At 41.6% G+C, this 18,053-nt stretch overlaps 1 protein-coding gene across 1 annotated transcript in view; it reads right to left on the reverse strand.

Annotated features, from left to right (window-relative positions):
* LOC112255325 (voltage-dependent L-type calcium channel subunit alpha-1D) overlaps nucleotides 1–18,053 on the reverse strand; it is a 134,635-nt gene that overhangs the window by 47,469 nt on the left and 69,113 nt on the right. Inside the window, exons 10-23 of the mRNA XM_042324674.1 lie at nucleotides 16,381–16,468; nucleotides 16,040–16,066; nucleotides 15,370–15,530; nucleotides 8,212–8,437; nucleotides 7,849–8,056; nucleotides 7,157–7,277; nucleotides 6,689–6,792; nucleotides 6,478–6,511; nucleotides 6,161–6,287; nucleotides 5,940–6,069; nucleotides 5,142–5,201; nucleotides 2,648–2,754; nucleotides 2,310–2,397; nucleotides 1,953–2,060 (exon numbers count right to left, since the gene is read on the reverse strand). Coding sequence (XP_042180608.1) covers nucleotides 1,953–2,060; nucleotides 2,310–2,397; nucleotides 2,648–2,754; nucleotides 5,142–5,201; nucleotides 5,940–6,069; nucleotides 6,161–6,287; nucleotides 6,478–6,511; nucleotides 6,689–6,792; nucleotides 7,157–7,277; nucleotides 7,849–8,056; nucleotides 8,212–8,437; nucleotides 15,370–15,530; nucleotides 16,040–16,066; nucleotides 16,381–16,468 — 1,589 coding nt within the window. The remainder of the gene's footprint in view (nucleotides 1–1,952; nucleotides 2,061–2,309; nucleotides 2,398–2,647; nucleotides 2,755–5,141; nucleotides 5,202–5,939; nucleotides 6,070–6,160; nucleotides 6,288–6,477; nucleotides 6,512–6,688; nucleotides 6,793–7,156; nucleotides 7,278–7,848; nucleotides 8,057–8,211; nucleotides 8,438–15,369; nucleotides 15,531–16,039; nucleotides 16,067–16,380; nucleotides 16,469–18,053) is intronic.

The raw sequence follows: 18,053 nt of genomic DNA on the forward strand, positions 1-18,053 counted from the left end.
ACCATAGCAAAATGTTTAGCAATGGAAAACAAAAACAAGCATTTCATATTGGATGGGTTTCAGTGGTCCTCCCTGTTTCAGTCAGTTTTCTTCCAATTTGGTGTTACAGTGCTGTTACGGTAGTGTTATAGTACTGATCTTAGAACCAGTGTTACAGCACTGACAGTAGTGTTATAGTACTGATCTTAGAACCAGTGTTACAGCACTGACAGTAGTGTTATAGTACTGATCTTAGAACCAGTGTTACAGCACTGACAGTAGTGTTATAGTACTGATCTTAGAACCAGTGTTACAGCGCTGACAGTGCTGTTACGGTAGTGTTATAGTACTGATCTTAGAACCAGTGTTACAGCACTGACAGTAGTGTTATAGTACTGATCTTAGAACCAGTGTTACAGCACTGACAGTAGTGTTATAGTACTGCTCTTAGAACCAGTGTTACAGCACTGACAGTAGTGTTATAGTACTGATCTTAGAACCAGCGTTACAGCACTGACAGTAGTGTTATAGTACTGATCTTAGAACCAGTGTTACAGCGCTGACAGTGCTGTTACGGTAGTATAGTACTGATCTTAGAACCAGTGTTACAGCACTGACAGTAGTGTTATAGTACTGATCTTAGAACCAGTGTTACAGCGCTGACAGTGCTGTTACAGTAGTGTTATAGTACTGATCTTAGAACCAGTGTTACAGCGCTGACAGTGCTGATACAGTAGTGTTATGGTACTGATCTTAGAACCAGTGTTACAGCACTGACAGTAGTGTTATAGTCCTGATCTTAGAACCAGTGTTACAGCACTGACAGTAGTGTTATAGTACTGATCTTAGAACCAGTGTTACAGCGCTGACAGTGCTGTTACGGTAGTATAGTACTGATCTTAGAACCAGTGTTACAGCACTGACAGTAGTGTTATAGTACTGATCTTAGAACCAGTGTTACAGCACTGACAGTAGTGTTATAGTCCTGATCTTAGAACCAGTGTTACAGCACTGACAGTAGTGTTATAGTACTGATCTTAGAACCAGTGTTACAGCGCTGACAGTGCTGTTACGGTAGTATAGTACTGATCTTAGAACCAGTGTTACAGCACTGACAGTAGTGTTATAGTACTGATCTTAGAACCAGTGTTACAGCGCTGACAGTGCTGATACAGTAGTGTTATGGTACTGATCTTAGAACCAGTGTTACAACGCTGACAGTGCTGTTACTGTCACGCCCTGGTCTTAGTATTTTGTGTTTTCTTTATTATTTTGGTTAGGCCAGGGTGTGACATGGGTTTATTATGTGGTGTGTTTTGTCTTGGGGTTTTTGTAGGTATTGGGATTGTGGTATAGTGGGGTTATCTAGAATAGTCTATGGCTGTCTGGAGTGGTTCTCAATCAGAGGCAGGTGTTTATCGTTGTCTCTGATTGGGAACCATATTTAGGCAGCCATATTCTTTGAGTGTTTCGTGGGTGATTGTTCCTGTCTCAGTGTTTGTTTGCACCAGATAGGCTGTTTTCGCGTTACGTTTCTTGTTTTGTATTGTTCGTGTTTATTCGTCTATTAAACATGTATGAAAATTACCACGCTGCATTTTGGTCCTCCTCTCCTTCACCGCAAGAAAACCGTTACAGTTACAGTAGTGTTATAGTACTGATCTTAGAACCAGTGTTACAGCACTGACAGTGCTGTTACGGAGGTGATATAGTACTAATCTTAGAACCAGTGTTACAGCGCTGACAGTGCTGTTACAGTAGTGTTATAGTACTGATCTTAGAACCAGTGTTACAGTACTGACAGTGCTGTTACAGTAGTGTTATAGTACTAATCTTAGAACCAGTCTTACAGCGCTGACAGTGCTGTTACAGTAGTGTTATAGTACTGATCTTAGAACCAGTGTTACAGCGCTGACAGTGCTGTTACAGTAGTGTTATAGTACTGATCTTAGAGCCAGTATTACGGTGCTGACCTTAAAGAGCTGTACTCCTATGCAGGCAAACATGAACTGCAACAGCGTGGTGACTATCATGATGTTACCGATGGTCCTGATGGCCACAAACACACACTGGACTACATGCTGCAAGAGTCAAAGTTCAAATGTTAGCAGTCATTGAACGGTAAGATGGCATTACATTGATGAAAGGTTAATAAGAAGAAGACAAGGAGCTATAGTAACGATACAGTTACGGGAACTATTACCTTTTTTACCTGTCGCACAGCACAGGTTTTTGTAACAAACTATCACATGTTTACTGTAATTATTCTACCAATACTGTGGCAAGTAAATTGATACATAAAGAGAAAGAGTAGGAGGTTAACAGTCTACCTTGAGACCTTTGGCTCTGTTGATAGCCCTCAGGGGCCGAAGCACACGCAGGACCCTCAGAATCTTCACCACTGAGATGGCAGATGACCTAAATGTCATCACAGGAACTCACTGTCAGAAACAAACTCGCAATCTCTAAATACAACCATTCACTGCCATATCTAACTGGACCATATCAATTAAAAATGATGTGTTAGGACAGTGTGCAAGAGAGAAGAAACAGAGAGAGAGGGAGAATGGGTGAGTAATATGATGAAGAGACAGATAGCAGAGTGAGAGAGAGAGAGGGAAAGAAAGAAAGGAAATAGTGTGGGCGGAGGGTAGCAGCAGGTACTGACTGGATGCAGAAGGAGACCAGGGAGACCCCCACCACCAGCAGATCCAGCAGGTTGAAGGTGTTCCTACAGAACGCTCCTTTATGGAGGAACGCACCGTATGTGGTCATCTGATGGGAAGGGCACAGTTAGTTAGAGGGGTATCAGACACTAAGAAATACACACATTAACACAAACACAGAAACATACACACAACCCACTGGGCACAAACTGGTTGAATCAACGTTGTTTCAATGTAATTTATCAACATATTGTGATGTGGAATCTACGTGGAAAATATCTTGGATTTGAAGAAAGTAATCAAACAAGCCAGACTAAGTGGAACTATCCAAACAGAAGATACATCTCCTTCAAATGTTGTTATTTGGCACTGTTGACTAACAAACACAATTGAATATCACTTATGAAATAAAATAAATAGCCTATTAACTTGTCGACATGCTAACAAATTATATGTTGGATTCACGTCTCCAACTCAACCAAAAGTAGAAGTTAAAGAATGGGATTTAAGCCAGTGGCTCAAATGGAACAATCCAAGCAGATACATCTCCTTTAAATGTTGATATTTGGTTACGTTGTCAACCAAACACAATTCAATATTACTTGTGTAATACAGGAAAAGGCTACCTTACAAACTAATGTAACATACAACCTTAAAATGGGTAACACATCCATGGCCACATTTTGTGGTTACTGCAACTATAAAGTTCTTCTTATGTAATAATTTAAAGTGTGTATGTCAAAGATAACAGGTCGTCGCAGGTCTGTGGAAATCTTGAAATTTGGTTGTGCTTTTAGATGGTTGAAAGCATAGCGATAACACATTGGAAATTCAACACATTTTTGGCTGTGTTTTTGAGTGGGTAAATATAGGTTGTAATCTCACTGTTCATCGTCTCAACCAAATATTACTCAGTTCTCCATGTTGAATTGACATGGTGTCCCCAGTGAGAAGTACACAATATCACAGTTGTACACCACAAGACAGACACATCGAAATAGACAAAGGAGTAGAAACAGCAATAATACAGCACTCACTCTCCCTCACACCCACGTACACCCACATAATTCCACACTCTTGTAGATCACTCTATTTCAGGGTGGCGAGCTCAGACTCAGACTCAGGCTCAGACTCAGGCTCAGAATCAGGCTCAGACTCAGGCTCAGACTCAGGCTCAGACTCAGGCAGAGCAGTAACACAGAAGGCTAGCAGCTACCATCGACACCCCACGGCACACTGGTACATGAATGTAGTAGCAAGTCATTAATTTCCCAATCCGCTAATAACAGTGTCACTCGCAGCAGTAAAACATGCAGTTTATTGCCACTCTGCGAGAACAGATATTATCTCTACTTACTGAGATGAACTATAGGATCGAACGCTCCAGCGATTGGAAAACCAAATCCCCTTACTGACACATTCATGTATGGCCGTTTCCCTTAAAGCACATTCCTTCATGTTCTTTAATAGCTCCAATATAAAGGGATAATAAAGCAGCTCCCACTAAAACATGTCAGACTTCAGCAGGCAGAGAAGTAAACAACCCAGCAGAAGGAAGTCTTGTTCAAATCATAATAGTAAAGTTCATCGTCCTGAGTGCATGTAAATGTAGAGACCAGTAGAACATACAGTGAGGGAGAGAGTAAAGAGCTAACTGAGAATGGTAACAGAGAACGCAGGGTGCTGCTTACGCAGCAGGACCAAGCTGAGCCGGGACGTGTTCATTAGGCACCAAACTGAAAAAAACGGACCGAAAAAGGGAGGACTACCTGAACTGGTCCAATAAGAAACTCTAGTTTTCGCTTTCTGTTGCGAAACATTTTGCTACAGTTTGCCCTAATGAATACGACCCTGGACAGGACTGTGCAGGTTAGGTCTACCCTCTTAACGGTTCTGGAGGAAACACTACATTTCTATGCACTCAGTCAGTCAGGGGAAAGTCCATGCTCCACATGAACATGGTTGGTTTGCCCCCTCTTTTATGGCTTTAGTATCTGAATAGCACTCAGTCAGTATGAGATGGAGTTGGCTTTGACTGGAGATGGCCTTAGATGTTTGTTTTTAAACCCTCCAAAACTCTGCCAATGACTTCTGGTTCAACTTCAGTCAAAGCTACATGTCTTAAATAGTGCATTGATAGCTGTTTCCTTGCACAAAGAGTTGCATAATTTTTTGAAAGTTACACAAAATTGTGTCGTCGGTCGAAATTCCAAAACCTTTTCAACTCAAACGTGACAATCATGATGACACCAATCTAGGATTATTAGTTTGTTGATTAGTGGAAATTGAACAACTCTTTTGTTAGTCAGTGTGTGTGTAGTAGTAGTTGGGAGTTAGCTGATGATGACAATCTAAAAGTTAAAAGAGGTGCCATGGAGTCAAAAGACAAAGAATAGAAACTGAAAACAAAACAAGGCAGGTAGTACTGTGGTGGCAGCAGGTGACACACAAGGAGAGAATGCAACAAGGCTCTCTGTCGTCATTAACGGGGGTTACCTTCAACATGATCTCAAATGTAAACATACTAGTGAAGACATAATCTGCATAGCCTAGGACCTGGAAGGCAACCAGACGTTGGGAGTGTTACTGTGGGGGGCAGTTAGTAGACAGCACAAAGAGGCGGACACAGGCCATTTACCTTCAATAGGATCTCAACAGTAAAGATAGCCGTGAAAGCATAGTCAAAGTAACCAAGTATCTGCAAAAAGCAACGTATATGTTTAACAACGATTATACAGGTTATGCAGCATGTATATTCATCAAAGACATTAGAACAACTAGTTAGAGTGGGATAATCCATGTGTGCAGGAAAGGGCATAGGAAATGACTTAATATGCATAAACAGAACATCAACAGTAGTCATATAAATGTATCAAATCCATGTACAGTAGAATACAATATATTTTATAATACACTATCTATTCATAATATAGTTTCATTGAGTGCACCTGCATGATGCCATTATCCCACTACCACAATTACATCATCTTTAAATTCCCGCAGCTTGAGGTTAAGTTAGTATGATGAGTTGAAATAAAGCAACTCAAGTCAATGAACCTGCCTTCTCAGAGCATCATGGGGAAAAGTTCAGGAAAGAGTTATCTTTACCGCAGTACTCTGTTAGTGTACATCAATCGCAACAAACTAAATCAAGGTAAATAATTAACAATAATTAACCTTACAGAATCTGTCTTTACTGTACATACTATGTACTACTACGAAGCCTATCTGTTGAAAATCAATTGCTGTATACGGTGTGTTCCTCTAACCTAGACATAAGGTTCCTGTACTTACAATGTTGCGTGCAGAGAAGTTGCGTATGGGGTCCTCTGCAGCGAGGGAGACAGAGCTGAGCATGATGAAGACCAGGATGAGGTTGGTGAAGATGTGGTGATTGATGAGTTTATGACATCCCACCCGGATCCTGAGGAAAACAACAGACAATAGACAGAGCTCTGAGAACAGGCTCAAGAACAGCCACTTGCTGTGTGTGTGTGTGTGTGTGTGTGTCCTACGGGTTGGTCTTGCTGAAGATAAAGAAGGCGCTGCCATCAGGGATGGGGGTGATCTTCTCCTTCTTGACCAGTTCAGAGATGGGTGGGCGTGGCCCTGCTGGAACCTCCGGCTCCTCCTCCTCCTCTGCTGCAAATACAGGCACACACACAGTGAGTCGGATCACACACACACACACACACACACACACACACACACACACACACACACACACACACACACACACACACACACACACACACACACACACACACACACACACACACACACACACACACACACACACACACACACACACAGGCCTGTTCTCTCCATGTACCTGCAGCATTCTCCTCTTCTTCCTCCACTGGTACCTGTATCCATAGAAGCAAATGTGATTAAGAGTTCTAATTGTGTATAATAAGTGTCATAATTTAGTTTTTAAAGTGTATTTTAAACTATTTTATAGCATCACATATTATGTATGTTTCACAAGTATACAATGCCGCTGAATAAACCTGAACCACAATATGTCTGGCATGGAGTTTTACCAAGTCTTCCTTTTTCTCTTCCTTTTTCTCTCGTGGAGCATTGAGAGACTCCGCGTCTCCCAGGTTGTCCACAGCGATAGCCAAAAAGACGTTCAGCAGGATGTCTGAGCAAAGTGTTCAGTCAAGGACAAAAGGAAGACACTGATACAGAACATTCAGAATAGGAACAGAGAGAAAAGCATACAGTGCTTGTGTCGAAGTCAGAAATGTTCAATGCTGGATGGGAGGAAACGGCCAAAGATAAGATGGTTATTGTGTTTGGGCTAATACAAACCTCCCAGCCCTGGAGTGTCCGGATCAGAGGAAGTTGTTGGGCATGTTGTATATGTTTGATACCATCCCATTCATACCATTCCAGCCATTACAATCAGCTCCTATATGTCCTCCCACCAGCCTCCTCTGGAACCTAGATAAGCACAGATTGTGATCTGGGCTGTTGATAGGATGAGTGGGGTAAAGAAAGGATACAGTTTCCGCAGATGAAGAGGATGATGAAGTAGAAGGAGACGATCATCCCTGATGAGGAAGGGCCACCGTACGCCATGATGCCATCATACATCACAGCGTTCCAGTCTTCACCCGTCAGGATCTGGCAACAAGACACCCAAATATATTGGATGCTACACACATAGAGGTCCTATAATTCATATGTCATTTTATGGATACACATAGAGCATACGCTGGTAGTACAACATAACATACTGTACTTTACAGTATGTATATACTGTAGACCATGGGACATTTTACTCTAGTTATGTAACACACAACAGCAAAAACAGAGGACTTGTCTGAGGCATAAACAAACACAAACCCACCTATTGTGGAAAAATGCATTTAAAATATAGGGAGCATGACTTTATTCCCCGCCAGTGGCGATCAGTGTTGACCCAGCTATATTTTACCACTACATCCCTGGGCTAGCCCCTATGTCATCACCAGGAGGCTCTCTTTATATACTACATTCACTAAATACCGGTAGACCATGAGGTTCTAGATATAAGTGTGTGTGTGTGTGTGTGTGTGTGTGTGTGTGTGTGTGTGTGTGTGTGTGTGTGTGTGTGTGTGTGTGTGTGTGTGTGTGTGTGTGTGTGTGTGTGTGTGTGTGTGTGTGTGTGTGAGAGTGAGAGAGAGAACACCCACACACTGTACTGTTCACCCACCTGAAACACAGTGAGCAGTGCCTGGGGGAAGTTATCGAAGGTGCTCCTCTTGGTCTGTGTCTCGTCGAAGTTGAACTTGCCTCCGAACACCTGCATGCCCAGCAGGGAGAAGATGATGATGAAGAGGAAGAGCAGGAGCAGCAGGGAGGCGATGGACTTCATGGAGTTGAGCAGCGATGCCACCAAGTTACTGAGAGACTGCCAGTGACTGGAGAACAGAGAGAGATGGCCAAATCACACACACACTCTCATGCATACAGTATGCATGGACACACACATATAGACACACACACACACACACACACACAGAGAGAACAGTGTCTAGGGGCGACTTCACCCTACTCCACATGGCGGTGGTCTCACCGTGTGACCTTGAAGATCCTGAGAAGGCGGACACAGCGGAACACAGAGATGCCCAGAGGAGACATGATGGCCAGCTCCACCAGGATGGTCTCTGTGATGCCTCCACACACTACAAAGCAGTCAAAGCGGTTGAACAGGGACACGAAGTAGGCCTGCAGGCCCAGACTGTACATCTTGGTCATCATCTCACACGTAAAACATCCCAGTAGAACCTTGTTTGCCACGTCTGGAATCACAAAGGACAGAGGGTGGTGTCAGTCAATATAACACAATAACACAGAATAAAGTAGAAAGGTAATTTTCCATGAAGATAAATTGTGAATTGCTTCAGCTGGCAAAAAATATTTTTATTGTATTCAAAGAAATGTTGAAGTTTAAATTGCTAGCGTTGACAAATTAAGTAGAAGTAGTGACTGCAGTAGTGGTGGACCTATTGACTGTAGTAGCAGTAGTAGTAGCAGTAGCAGTAATAGTATATTATTATTATTATCATTATTATTATTATTAGTAGTAGTAGTAGTAGCAGTAATAGTAGTACAATTATTATTATTATTAGTAGTAGTAGTAGTAGTAGCAGTAATAGTAATAAAATTATTATTATTAGTAGTAGTAGTAGCAGTAATAGTAGTACAATTATTATTATTATTAGTAGTAGTAGTAGTAGCAGTAATAGTAGTACAATTATTATTATTATTATTATTTTTAGTAGTAGCAGTAATAGTAGTACTATTATTATTATTATTATTAGTAGTAGTAGTAGCAGCAGTAATAGTAGTACTATTATTAGTAGTAGTAGTAGCAGTAATAGTAGTACTATTATTATTATTAGTAGTAGTAGTAGCAGTAATAGTAGTACTATTATTATTATTAGTAGTAGTAGCAGTAATAGTAGTACTATTATTATTATTATTAGTAGTAGTAGCAGTAATAGTAGTACTATTATTATTATTATTAGTAGTAGTAGCAGTAATAGTAGTGCTATTATTATTAGTAGTAGTAGTAGTAGCAGCAGTAATAGTAGTACTATTATTATAATTATTATTATTATTATTAGTAGTAGCAGTAATAGTAGTACTATTATTATTATTATTATTAGTAGCAGTAATAGTAGTACTATTATTATTATTATTAGTAGTAGTAGTAGCAGTAATAGTAGTACTATTATTATTATTGGTAGTAGTAGTAGTACTTGTAGTAATAATAATCAAATCAAACTGCATTAGTCACACGCGCCGAATACAGGTGTAGACCTTACAGTGAAATGCTTACTTATGAGCCCCTAACCAACAACGCTGTTTAAATAAAATTAAAATTAAAATATCAATAAGAAATAAAAGTAACAAGTAATTAAAGAGCAGCAGTAAAATAGCAATTGCGAGACTATATACAGGGGGGTACTGGTACAGAGTGAACGTGCGTGGGCACTGTTAGTCGAGGTTATTGAGGTAATATGTACATGTAGGTACAGTTATTAAAGTGACTACACATAAATGATAACAACAGAGAGGAGCGGTGTAAGGGGGGGGGGTGCAAATAGTCTGGGTAGCAATTTTGATTAGATGTTCAGGAGTCTTATGGTTTGGGGATAGAAGCTGTTTAGAAGTCTAGGCCTCTTGGACCTAGACTTGGCGCTCCGGGTACCGCTTGCCGTTCAGTAGCAGACAGAACAGTCTATGACTAGGGTGGCTGGAGTCTTTGACAATTTTTAGGGCCTTCCTCTGACACCACCTGTTATATAGGTCCTGGATGGCAGGAAGCTTGGCCCCAGTGAGGTACTGGGTCGTACGCACTACACTCTGTAGTGCCTTGCTGTCAGAGGCCGAAAAGTTGCCATACCAGGGAATGATGCTCTCGATGGTGCAGCTGTAGAACATTTTGAGGATCTGAGGACCCATGCCAAATCTTTTCAGTCTCCTGAGGGGGAATAGGTTTTGTCGTGCCCTCTTCACGACTGTATTGGTGTGCTTGGACCATGCTAGTTTGTTGGTGATGTGGACACCAAGGAACTTGAATCTCTCAACTTGCTCCACTGCAGCCCTGTTGATGAGAATGGGGGCGTGCTCTGTCTTCTTTTTCCTGTGGACCACAATCATCTCCTTTGTTTTGATCACCTTGAGGGAGAGGTTGTTGTCCTGGCACCAGACGGCCAAGTCTCTGACCTCTCGTCGTTGTCGGTGATCAGGCCTACCACTGTTGTATCATCTGCAAACTTAATGATGGTGTTGCTGTTGTGCCTGGCCGTGCAATCATGAGTAAACAGGGAGTACAGGAGGAGATTGAGGTTGCACCCCTGAGGGGCCCCTGTGTTGAGGATCAGTGTGGCGGATGTGTTGTTACCTAAACTTACCACCTGGGGGGCGGGCCCGTCAGGAAGTCCAGGATGCAGTTGCAGAGGGAGGTGTTAAGTCCCAGGGTCCTTAGCTTATTGATGAGCTCTGAGGGCACTATGGTGTTGAACGCTGAGCTGTAGTCAATGAATAGCATTCTCACGTAGGTGTTCCTTATGTCCAGGTGGGAAAGGGAAGTGTGGAGTGCAATATAGATTGCATCATATGTGGATCTGTTAGGGCGGTATGCAAATTGGATTGGGTCTAGGGTTTCTGGGATAATGGTGTTGATGTGAGCCATAACCAGCCTTTCAAAGCACTTCATGGCTACAGATGTGAGTGCTACGGGTTGGTAGTCATTTAGGCAGGTTACCTTAGTGTTCTTGGGCACTGGGACTATGGTGGTCTTCTTAAAACATGTTGATATTACAAACTCGGACAGGGAAAGGTTGAAAATGTCAGTGTTGACACTTGCCAGTTGGTCAACGCATGCTCGGAGTACACGTCCTTGTAATCCATCTGGCCCTGCGGCCTTGTGAATGTTGACCTGTTTAAAGGTCTTACTCACATCGCGGAGAGCGTGATCACACAGTCGTCCGGAACAGCTGGTGCTCTCATGCATGTTTCAGTGTTATTTGCCTCAAAGCGAGCATAGAAGTAGTTTAGCTTGTCTGGTAGGCTCGTGTCACTGGGCAGCTCTCGGCTGTGCTTCCCTTTGTAGACTGTAATGGTTTGCAAGCACTGCCACAGCCGACGAGCGTCAGAGCCAGTGTAGTACGATTCGATCTTAGTCCTGTATTGATGCTTTGCCTGTTTGATGGTTTGTCTGACGGCATAGCGGGATTTCTTATAAGCTTCCAGGTTAGAGTCCCGCTCCTTGAAAGCGGCAGCTCTAGCCTTTAGCTCAGTGCAGATGTTGCCGGTAATCCATAGCTTCTAGTTGGGGTATGTACGTACTGTCACTGTGGGGATGACGTCATCGATGCACTTATTGATGAAGCCAATGACTGATGTGGTGTGTGGTGTACTCCTCAATGCCATCGGAGGAATCCCGGAACGTATTCCAGTCTTTACTGGCAAAACAGTCCTGTAGCTTAGCATCTGCATCATCTCACCACTTTTTTAGTGATCGAGTCACTGGTGCTTCCTGCTTTAATTTTTGCTTGTAAGCAGGAATCAGGAGGATATAATTATGGTCAGATTTGCCAAATGTAGGGCGAGGGAGAGCTTTGTATGTGTCTCTGTGTGTGGAGTAAAGGTGGTCAATAGTTTTTTTCCCTCTGGTTGCACATTTAACATGCTGATAGAAATTTGGTAAGACCGATTTAAGTTTCCCTGCATTAAAGTCCTCGGCCACTAGGAGCGCAACCTCTGGGTGAGCGTTTTCCAGTTTGCTTATGTTGGAATGCAGCTCATTGAGTGCGGTCTTATTGCCAGCCTCAGTCTGTGGTAATATGTAGACAGCTATGAAAAATACAGGTGAAAACTCTCTATGTAGATAGTGTGGTTTACAGTTTATCATGAGATACTCTACCTCAGGCGAGCAAAACATCAAGACTTCGTTAGATATCGTGCACCAGCTATTATTTACAAAAATACATAGTCCACCGCCCCTTGTTTTACCAGGCCCCCCTCTTTAATCCTGCCTATACAGCATATAACCAGCCAACTGTATGTTGATAATGTCATCGGTCAGCCACAACTCTGTGAAGTAGTAGTAATATTATTATTATTAGTAGTAGTAGTAGCAGTAGTAGCAATAGTAGTAGTGAGTGTGGTAGTAGTAGTAGTAGTAGTAGTGAGTGTGGTAGTAGTAGGCCTTATAGTAGTAGTAGGTTATTACATAGAGTGGTATTGTGAAGCAAGGCACACTAACTATAAGTCAGAAGCAAGTGGAATTTCTAGTGGAAGCAAGTCACATGAATTAGTGGTTCTCATTCATAGAATGTGCTCCCCCAGTGATATAATTAGAAATGTAAGAATGCTCCATTACATGGCAGTTAATTCAACAGTGGGAAGTTAGCTTGATGAAAGTAGATGATGTGGTTTCTATAACAGTTGTATCGTTTGATTGGTAGAAGATATTTCTGTTCTTATTTCAAATTTGAATAGCAGATAAACACAACAAGATGTCATACACAGTAAGTTTTTATGTAAGTTGTTTGGAAAGTGGCCTAAACCTCTGAGGTTACTAAAACTGCTGTATCGTTTGATAGGTAGAATATATTTCTGTTCTGATTTAACATTTTATTAGCAGAGAAGTAGACCTTCATACCCTTTCCAACAGTTGGGAAAGTGGTAAAAAATAGCTGATTTGTGTCAAAAGTCACATTGTTTACTAGTTGTCTAATTCTTCGAATGTGCTCCCCAAGTTCTATAATTAAGCAATAAGGCCTGACGAGGTGTGATATATTGGCCAGTATACCACGCCTAAGGGCTGTTCTTACACACAATGCAAAGTGGAGTGCCTGGATATAGCCCTTAGCAGTGGCATATTGGCCATATACGACAAACCCCAGTTGTCTTATTGCTATTTTAAACCAGTTTCCAACATGAATATAACAGTAAACAAGTAGTTTTGCATCATACTCGTGATATATTGTCTGATATACACACAGCCAATCAGCATCCAGGACCCAAACTACCTGGTTTATAATTAGACATTTTTGAAAGTTCCATGGCAGTTTATCCAACAGTGGGAAGTTAGCTTAATGAAAGTAGTTGATTTGTAGAAGTTTTTCTGATCTGATTTCAGATTTGAACAAAATAGAATGAGAACAAGAATTCATACGCTCTTTTTTGTCTAAGATGTTGGGAAGGTGGTTAAAAAAGGTTAAAGTTGAGAGAAAATATTGTTGACTTGGTTACTAAAACAGCTGAATAGTTTTTTTTCAGGTGATTACTGATCAATTCATTTAAACAATTATTATTAGTAGGTTTTATCTGTTATTTTTGTACTTATGTATTGTATATCATTTTTGTGGTTTTCATATTAGCCCTTGGGCTTTCAACAACACCTGCACACCGTTTTCTTTATTTTATATCAGTATTGTTGTCTATCACTTGTTTACTTTGGTGCAAATAAATACAAATAAAAATAAATTGGTAGAAGATATTTCAGTTCTGATTTCAGATTTGAACAGCAGAGAAGTAGACTAAAGCCTGATTCAGATACAACAGACAACATGGTTTTACTCAGTTTTATAACATTTGCTTTGAACACTATTTTTAGAACGTCTCATGTCGGTTGCTTGATTTTCCCAAATTGAACATGTCAAATCTTAGCTAAAGACTTGCGATGAGACGGATCCATTTAGCCAATCAGAGAACAGTGCGCTGACATTTTGTCTGTGTTTAGACAAGCAGCTAGCAAGCCAAGCAGACAGCTAGCTAGCTCTTTTGCTGCAGTAATCGCTAGCTTGCTGATATTTCTCTGTCAAGTTACAAAGTGTGCCGTGTTTCTGGTGCATGTATTTAATGATACTCGTTTGCTACAACAAGTGCCAACTTTGTTTCAAAGCTTCACCACATCATTGTAAAAATAGTCACATTATAGTGGAATCGTTCTCAAACATCCATCTCATGTTTTTGATCTGAATGTTTTTAGTCAGCTGTCCTACAACAGACAATTCCAAAACAAGCTAATTTTGTCTAGTCTCATCTCTCCTTATGTCGGCTGTTGTATCTGAACCGGGCTTAAGATTTCATACGCACCACGTTTTTGTCTAAGTTGTTGGGAAAGTGGTCAAAGTAGCTGATTTGTGTCAAAGTCACATTGTTTACATTAAAGTGGATTTGGATTTTTTGGATTACAAAAAGGTTAATAGTTTAAAAGGTATAAACAGTATCAATACTATTCCACACCAGTCTGCATGTTTTAAAGTTTGAATGGTGTTTCTAGCTTAAACAGTGTAAAAGGAGTAGTGATACAAATAATAACTTTAATAAAATGTCAGAAATAAGTACAAGATTTAAAGTGTGACTGCTGAAGCAAGTCACATTAAAAATATCATTGATAGGAGTTTTTCCTTACCACCTGACCTGACTTGGAAGTAATTCTGGTCGAGTCTCTTTTCACAGCTGCCATGGAGCGCCATGAGTCTTGCAAATAAGACTACTCTGGGCCTTAGTTATAGAGTATAAATACTGTATGGGCCTGAAGTTTTGCTGGTCAAGTCACATGGTCAGGAAAAACTCCTGGCCCTATGGCATATGATCTAAGACAATGGTAGCCAGTATGTGGTGTAGTAGACCCACTCCCTGTACTGGAGTGAGCCAGTCAGGCTGATTGTAGTGTACTAACCCTGTACTGGAGTGAGCCAGTCAGGCTGATTGTAGTGTACTAACCGTGTACTGAAGTGAGCCAGTCAGGCTGATTGTAGTGTACTAACCCTGTACTAGAGTGAGCCAGTCAGGCTGATTGTAGTGTACTAACCCTGTACTGGAGTGAGCCAGTCAGGCTGATTGTAGTATAATAACCCTGTACTGGAGTGAGCCAGTCAGGCTGATTGTAGTGTACTAACCCTGTACTGGAGTGAGCCAGTCAGGCTGATTGTAGTATAATAACCCTGTACTGGAGTGAGCCAGTCAGGCTGATTGTAGTGTACTAACCCTGTACTGGAGTGAGCCAGTCAGGCTGATTGTAGTATAATAACCCTGTACTGGAGTGAGCCAGTCAGGCTGATTGTAGTGTACTAACCCTGTACTTGAGTGAGCCAGTCACTCTGATTGTAGTGTACTAACCCTGTACTGGAGTGAGCCAGTCAGGCTGATTGAAGTGTACTAACCCTGTACTGGAGTGAGCCAGTCAGGCTGATTGTAGTGTACTAACCCTGTACTTGAGTGAGCCAGTCAGGCTGCATGTAGTGCTCTGAGGAGATGGTGAGTGTGTTGAGAAACACCAGGATGATCACCAGCCAATAGAAAGGCACCGATTTAACTGCCAACCGGCACTTCCTGCGGCAGAACCTGTTCCAGCGACGCCAGCGCCGACTGTGAGACAGGAAGTAAAAAGGAGACCAGTAGGGGAGGTTTTCATTGAAGAGGGGAGGATCGATGGTTAGAGGGGAGTTAGGAAGTATATAAAGCGGTGGTTTAGGCAGGCACTGTGTTCAAAGAATATTAGAAGAAAACTTGGGAAAGAGAAGTCAATGAACTTTGAAAGAACTTTGGGACAGGGAGAGAGCAGCATAGCATGCAGTATAAATCAAAAAGTATAAAAACACTGCACAAGGCTCCAGCACCTCCAGTTCCTCCCGATGCCCCAGATTATATGCTGACATGTTTAAAGGGGAGTTGGAGTTGATTTATTACCTGCAGACTCATTAAAGCTGACTCCAGAGAACAGAACAGCACATACAGTAGAGAAACCTAAAGCAAGCATTTAGCTACAGAAATAACAGACGTCACTACTTCATGCAGAAAAATAAAACTTTTACTGTACAGACTGCTGCTGCATGCGTCAAGCAAGGACACATGTGAGGTAAGGTGATTTCACTGACCTGAACTTTGACTTTGAAATTTTTTGACTGGAAAAATCAAAACGTTTATAATAGATGTCAGTTTAGCTTGCTGACTGCAGGATATTCATAATTGTTGTACAAAGCCACATATCCTATGGCAACATGAGTGGTCAACCAAACAAATGTATTTATTAAAGCTTGTTTTACACCAGCAGTTGTCCAGACAGGATAGATAGAGGATAGATAAAGATAGATAAAGCACACAATAGTTCACTCAGGGGTTGTGTTTCTGTAAAGAATGTGGTAGTTTCTATGATATCGCAGGTTGTGTTCTATGGTACGGAACTGCAGATGTGGTTCTAGTCTGGGGGAGTTCTCACCAAAAAGGTCCACAGCACGGTGTCTTCACCTCATCCTCGGCCACGTTCTCTGTGTTCACCGACTCCGTCTCACTGGCTGGCATACTCGCTGCAGTGGCAAACAGAGTACTCATCATACACACATACAGAACCCCATGTACAACACACCGTACATGTCACACACACACCTCAACCGTACAGTACACATTCAGACCCACGGTACCACAGCTGAGTCAAACACATCCCAGAGAAAATAAACCTCATTCATCAAAGAAAGAAAGAACGGTCAGCATCACTGCAGGAATTTCTAAGAAATCCCTTTTCTCAACAACAACAAAAACACAAATTCGGTTCCAAAGGACGATACCTCCCAAAACCAAATCCATGTGCAACAGAATAGACAGAAGAAAGTCTGTAAAGTGGGCAGATAGAAAAACAAGAAAGAAAGAAACCACTATAGGGTTTGTGTTTATTTTATATCCCCTGGAAAGTATGACAATGTGATAGGATATCTCTTCATCATAATAACTACTGGCTTCTAGTACCTTATTAACTTACTATGAATGAATAAACTAACTGCCATCATAAGCGTTACTAGTATGGTCATTGTAATCATCACTATGACTTAACATAATGAGTTAGAGATGTAGGAACAGAGGGGAGTTAGAGGACAGCTGCTATGTCTGAGGGCTCTCTGATGCAGTGGAGGAGTACAGGATGAAGAAAGAGGATGCTCCTTTAAGCAGCCATATTAGGCAAAAAAAGAAGGTATTACTTTAAAATATTAGACACAAAACACTAGATACAAAAATATTTGACTTAAAACACTAACACCTTTCGGCACTGACCTTTTCCACATTGTTTTACTTTACAGCCGTATTCTAAAATTCTTCTTTCTCCTCATCAATCTACACATAATACCCCATAATAACAAACCAAAAACAGTTTTTGGGATTTTTGCTAATTTATAAAAAACAAGTATTCAGACCCTTGACTCAGTACTTTGTTGAAGCACCTATGGCAGCGATTACAGCATCAGGTATTTGTGGGTATGACACTATAAACTTGTATTTGGGGAGTTTCTTCCATTCTTCTCTGCAGATCCTCTCATGGTCCCTCAGGTTGGATGGGGAGCGTTGCTACACAGCTATTTTCAGGACTTTCCTGAGCTGTTAGATCAGGTTCAAGTCAGGGCTCTGGCTGGGCCACTCAAGGATATTCAGAGACTTGTCCCGAAGCCACTCCTACGTTGTCTTGGCTGTGTGCGCTTAGGGTCTATGTCATGTTGGATGGTGAACCTTCACAGGTTTTCATCAAGGATCTCTCTGTACTTTGCTCTGTTCATCTTGCCTCGATCCTGACGAGTCTCCCAGTCCCTGTCGCTGAAAAATGGCCACTCTACCATAAATGCCTGATTGGTGGAGTGCTGCAGAGATGGTTGTCCTTCTTAAAGGTTCTCCCATCTCCATAGAAGAGAGTGACTATCAGGTTCTTGGTCACCTCCCTGACCAAGGCCCTTCTCCCCTGATTGCTCAGTTTGGCCGGGCAGCCAGCTCTAGGAAGAGTCTTGGTGGTTCCAAACTTCTTCCATTTAAGAATGATGGAGGCACTGTGTTCTTGGGGAATTTTCTAAATCCTGTTTTCACCTTATCATTATGGGGTATTGTGTGTAGATTTCTCAGGAATTTTGTTTA

Source organism: Oncorhynchus tshawytscha, linkage group LG07 (assembly GCF_018296145.1).
Source record: "Oncorhynchus tshawytscha isolate Ot180627B linkage group LG07, Otsh_v2.0, whole genome shotgun sequence".
NCBI lineage: Eukaryota > Metazoa > Chordata > Actinopteri > Salmoniformes > Salmonidae > Oncorhynchus > Oncorhynchus tshawytscha.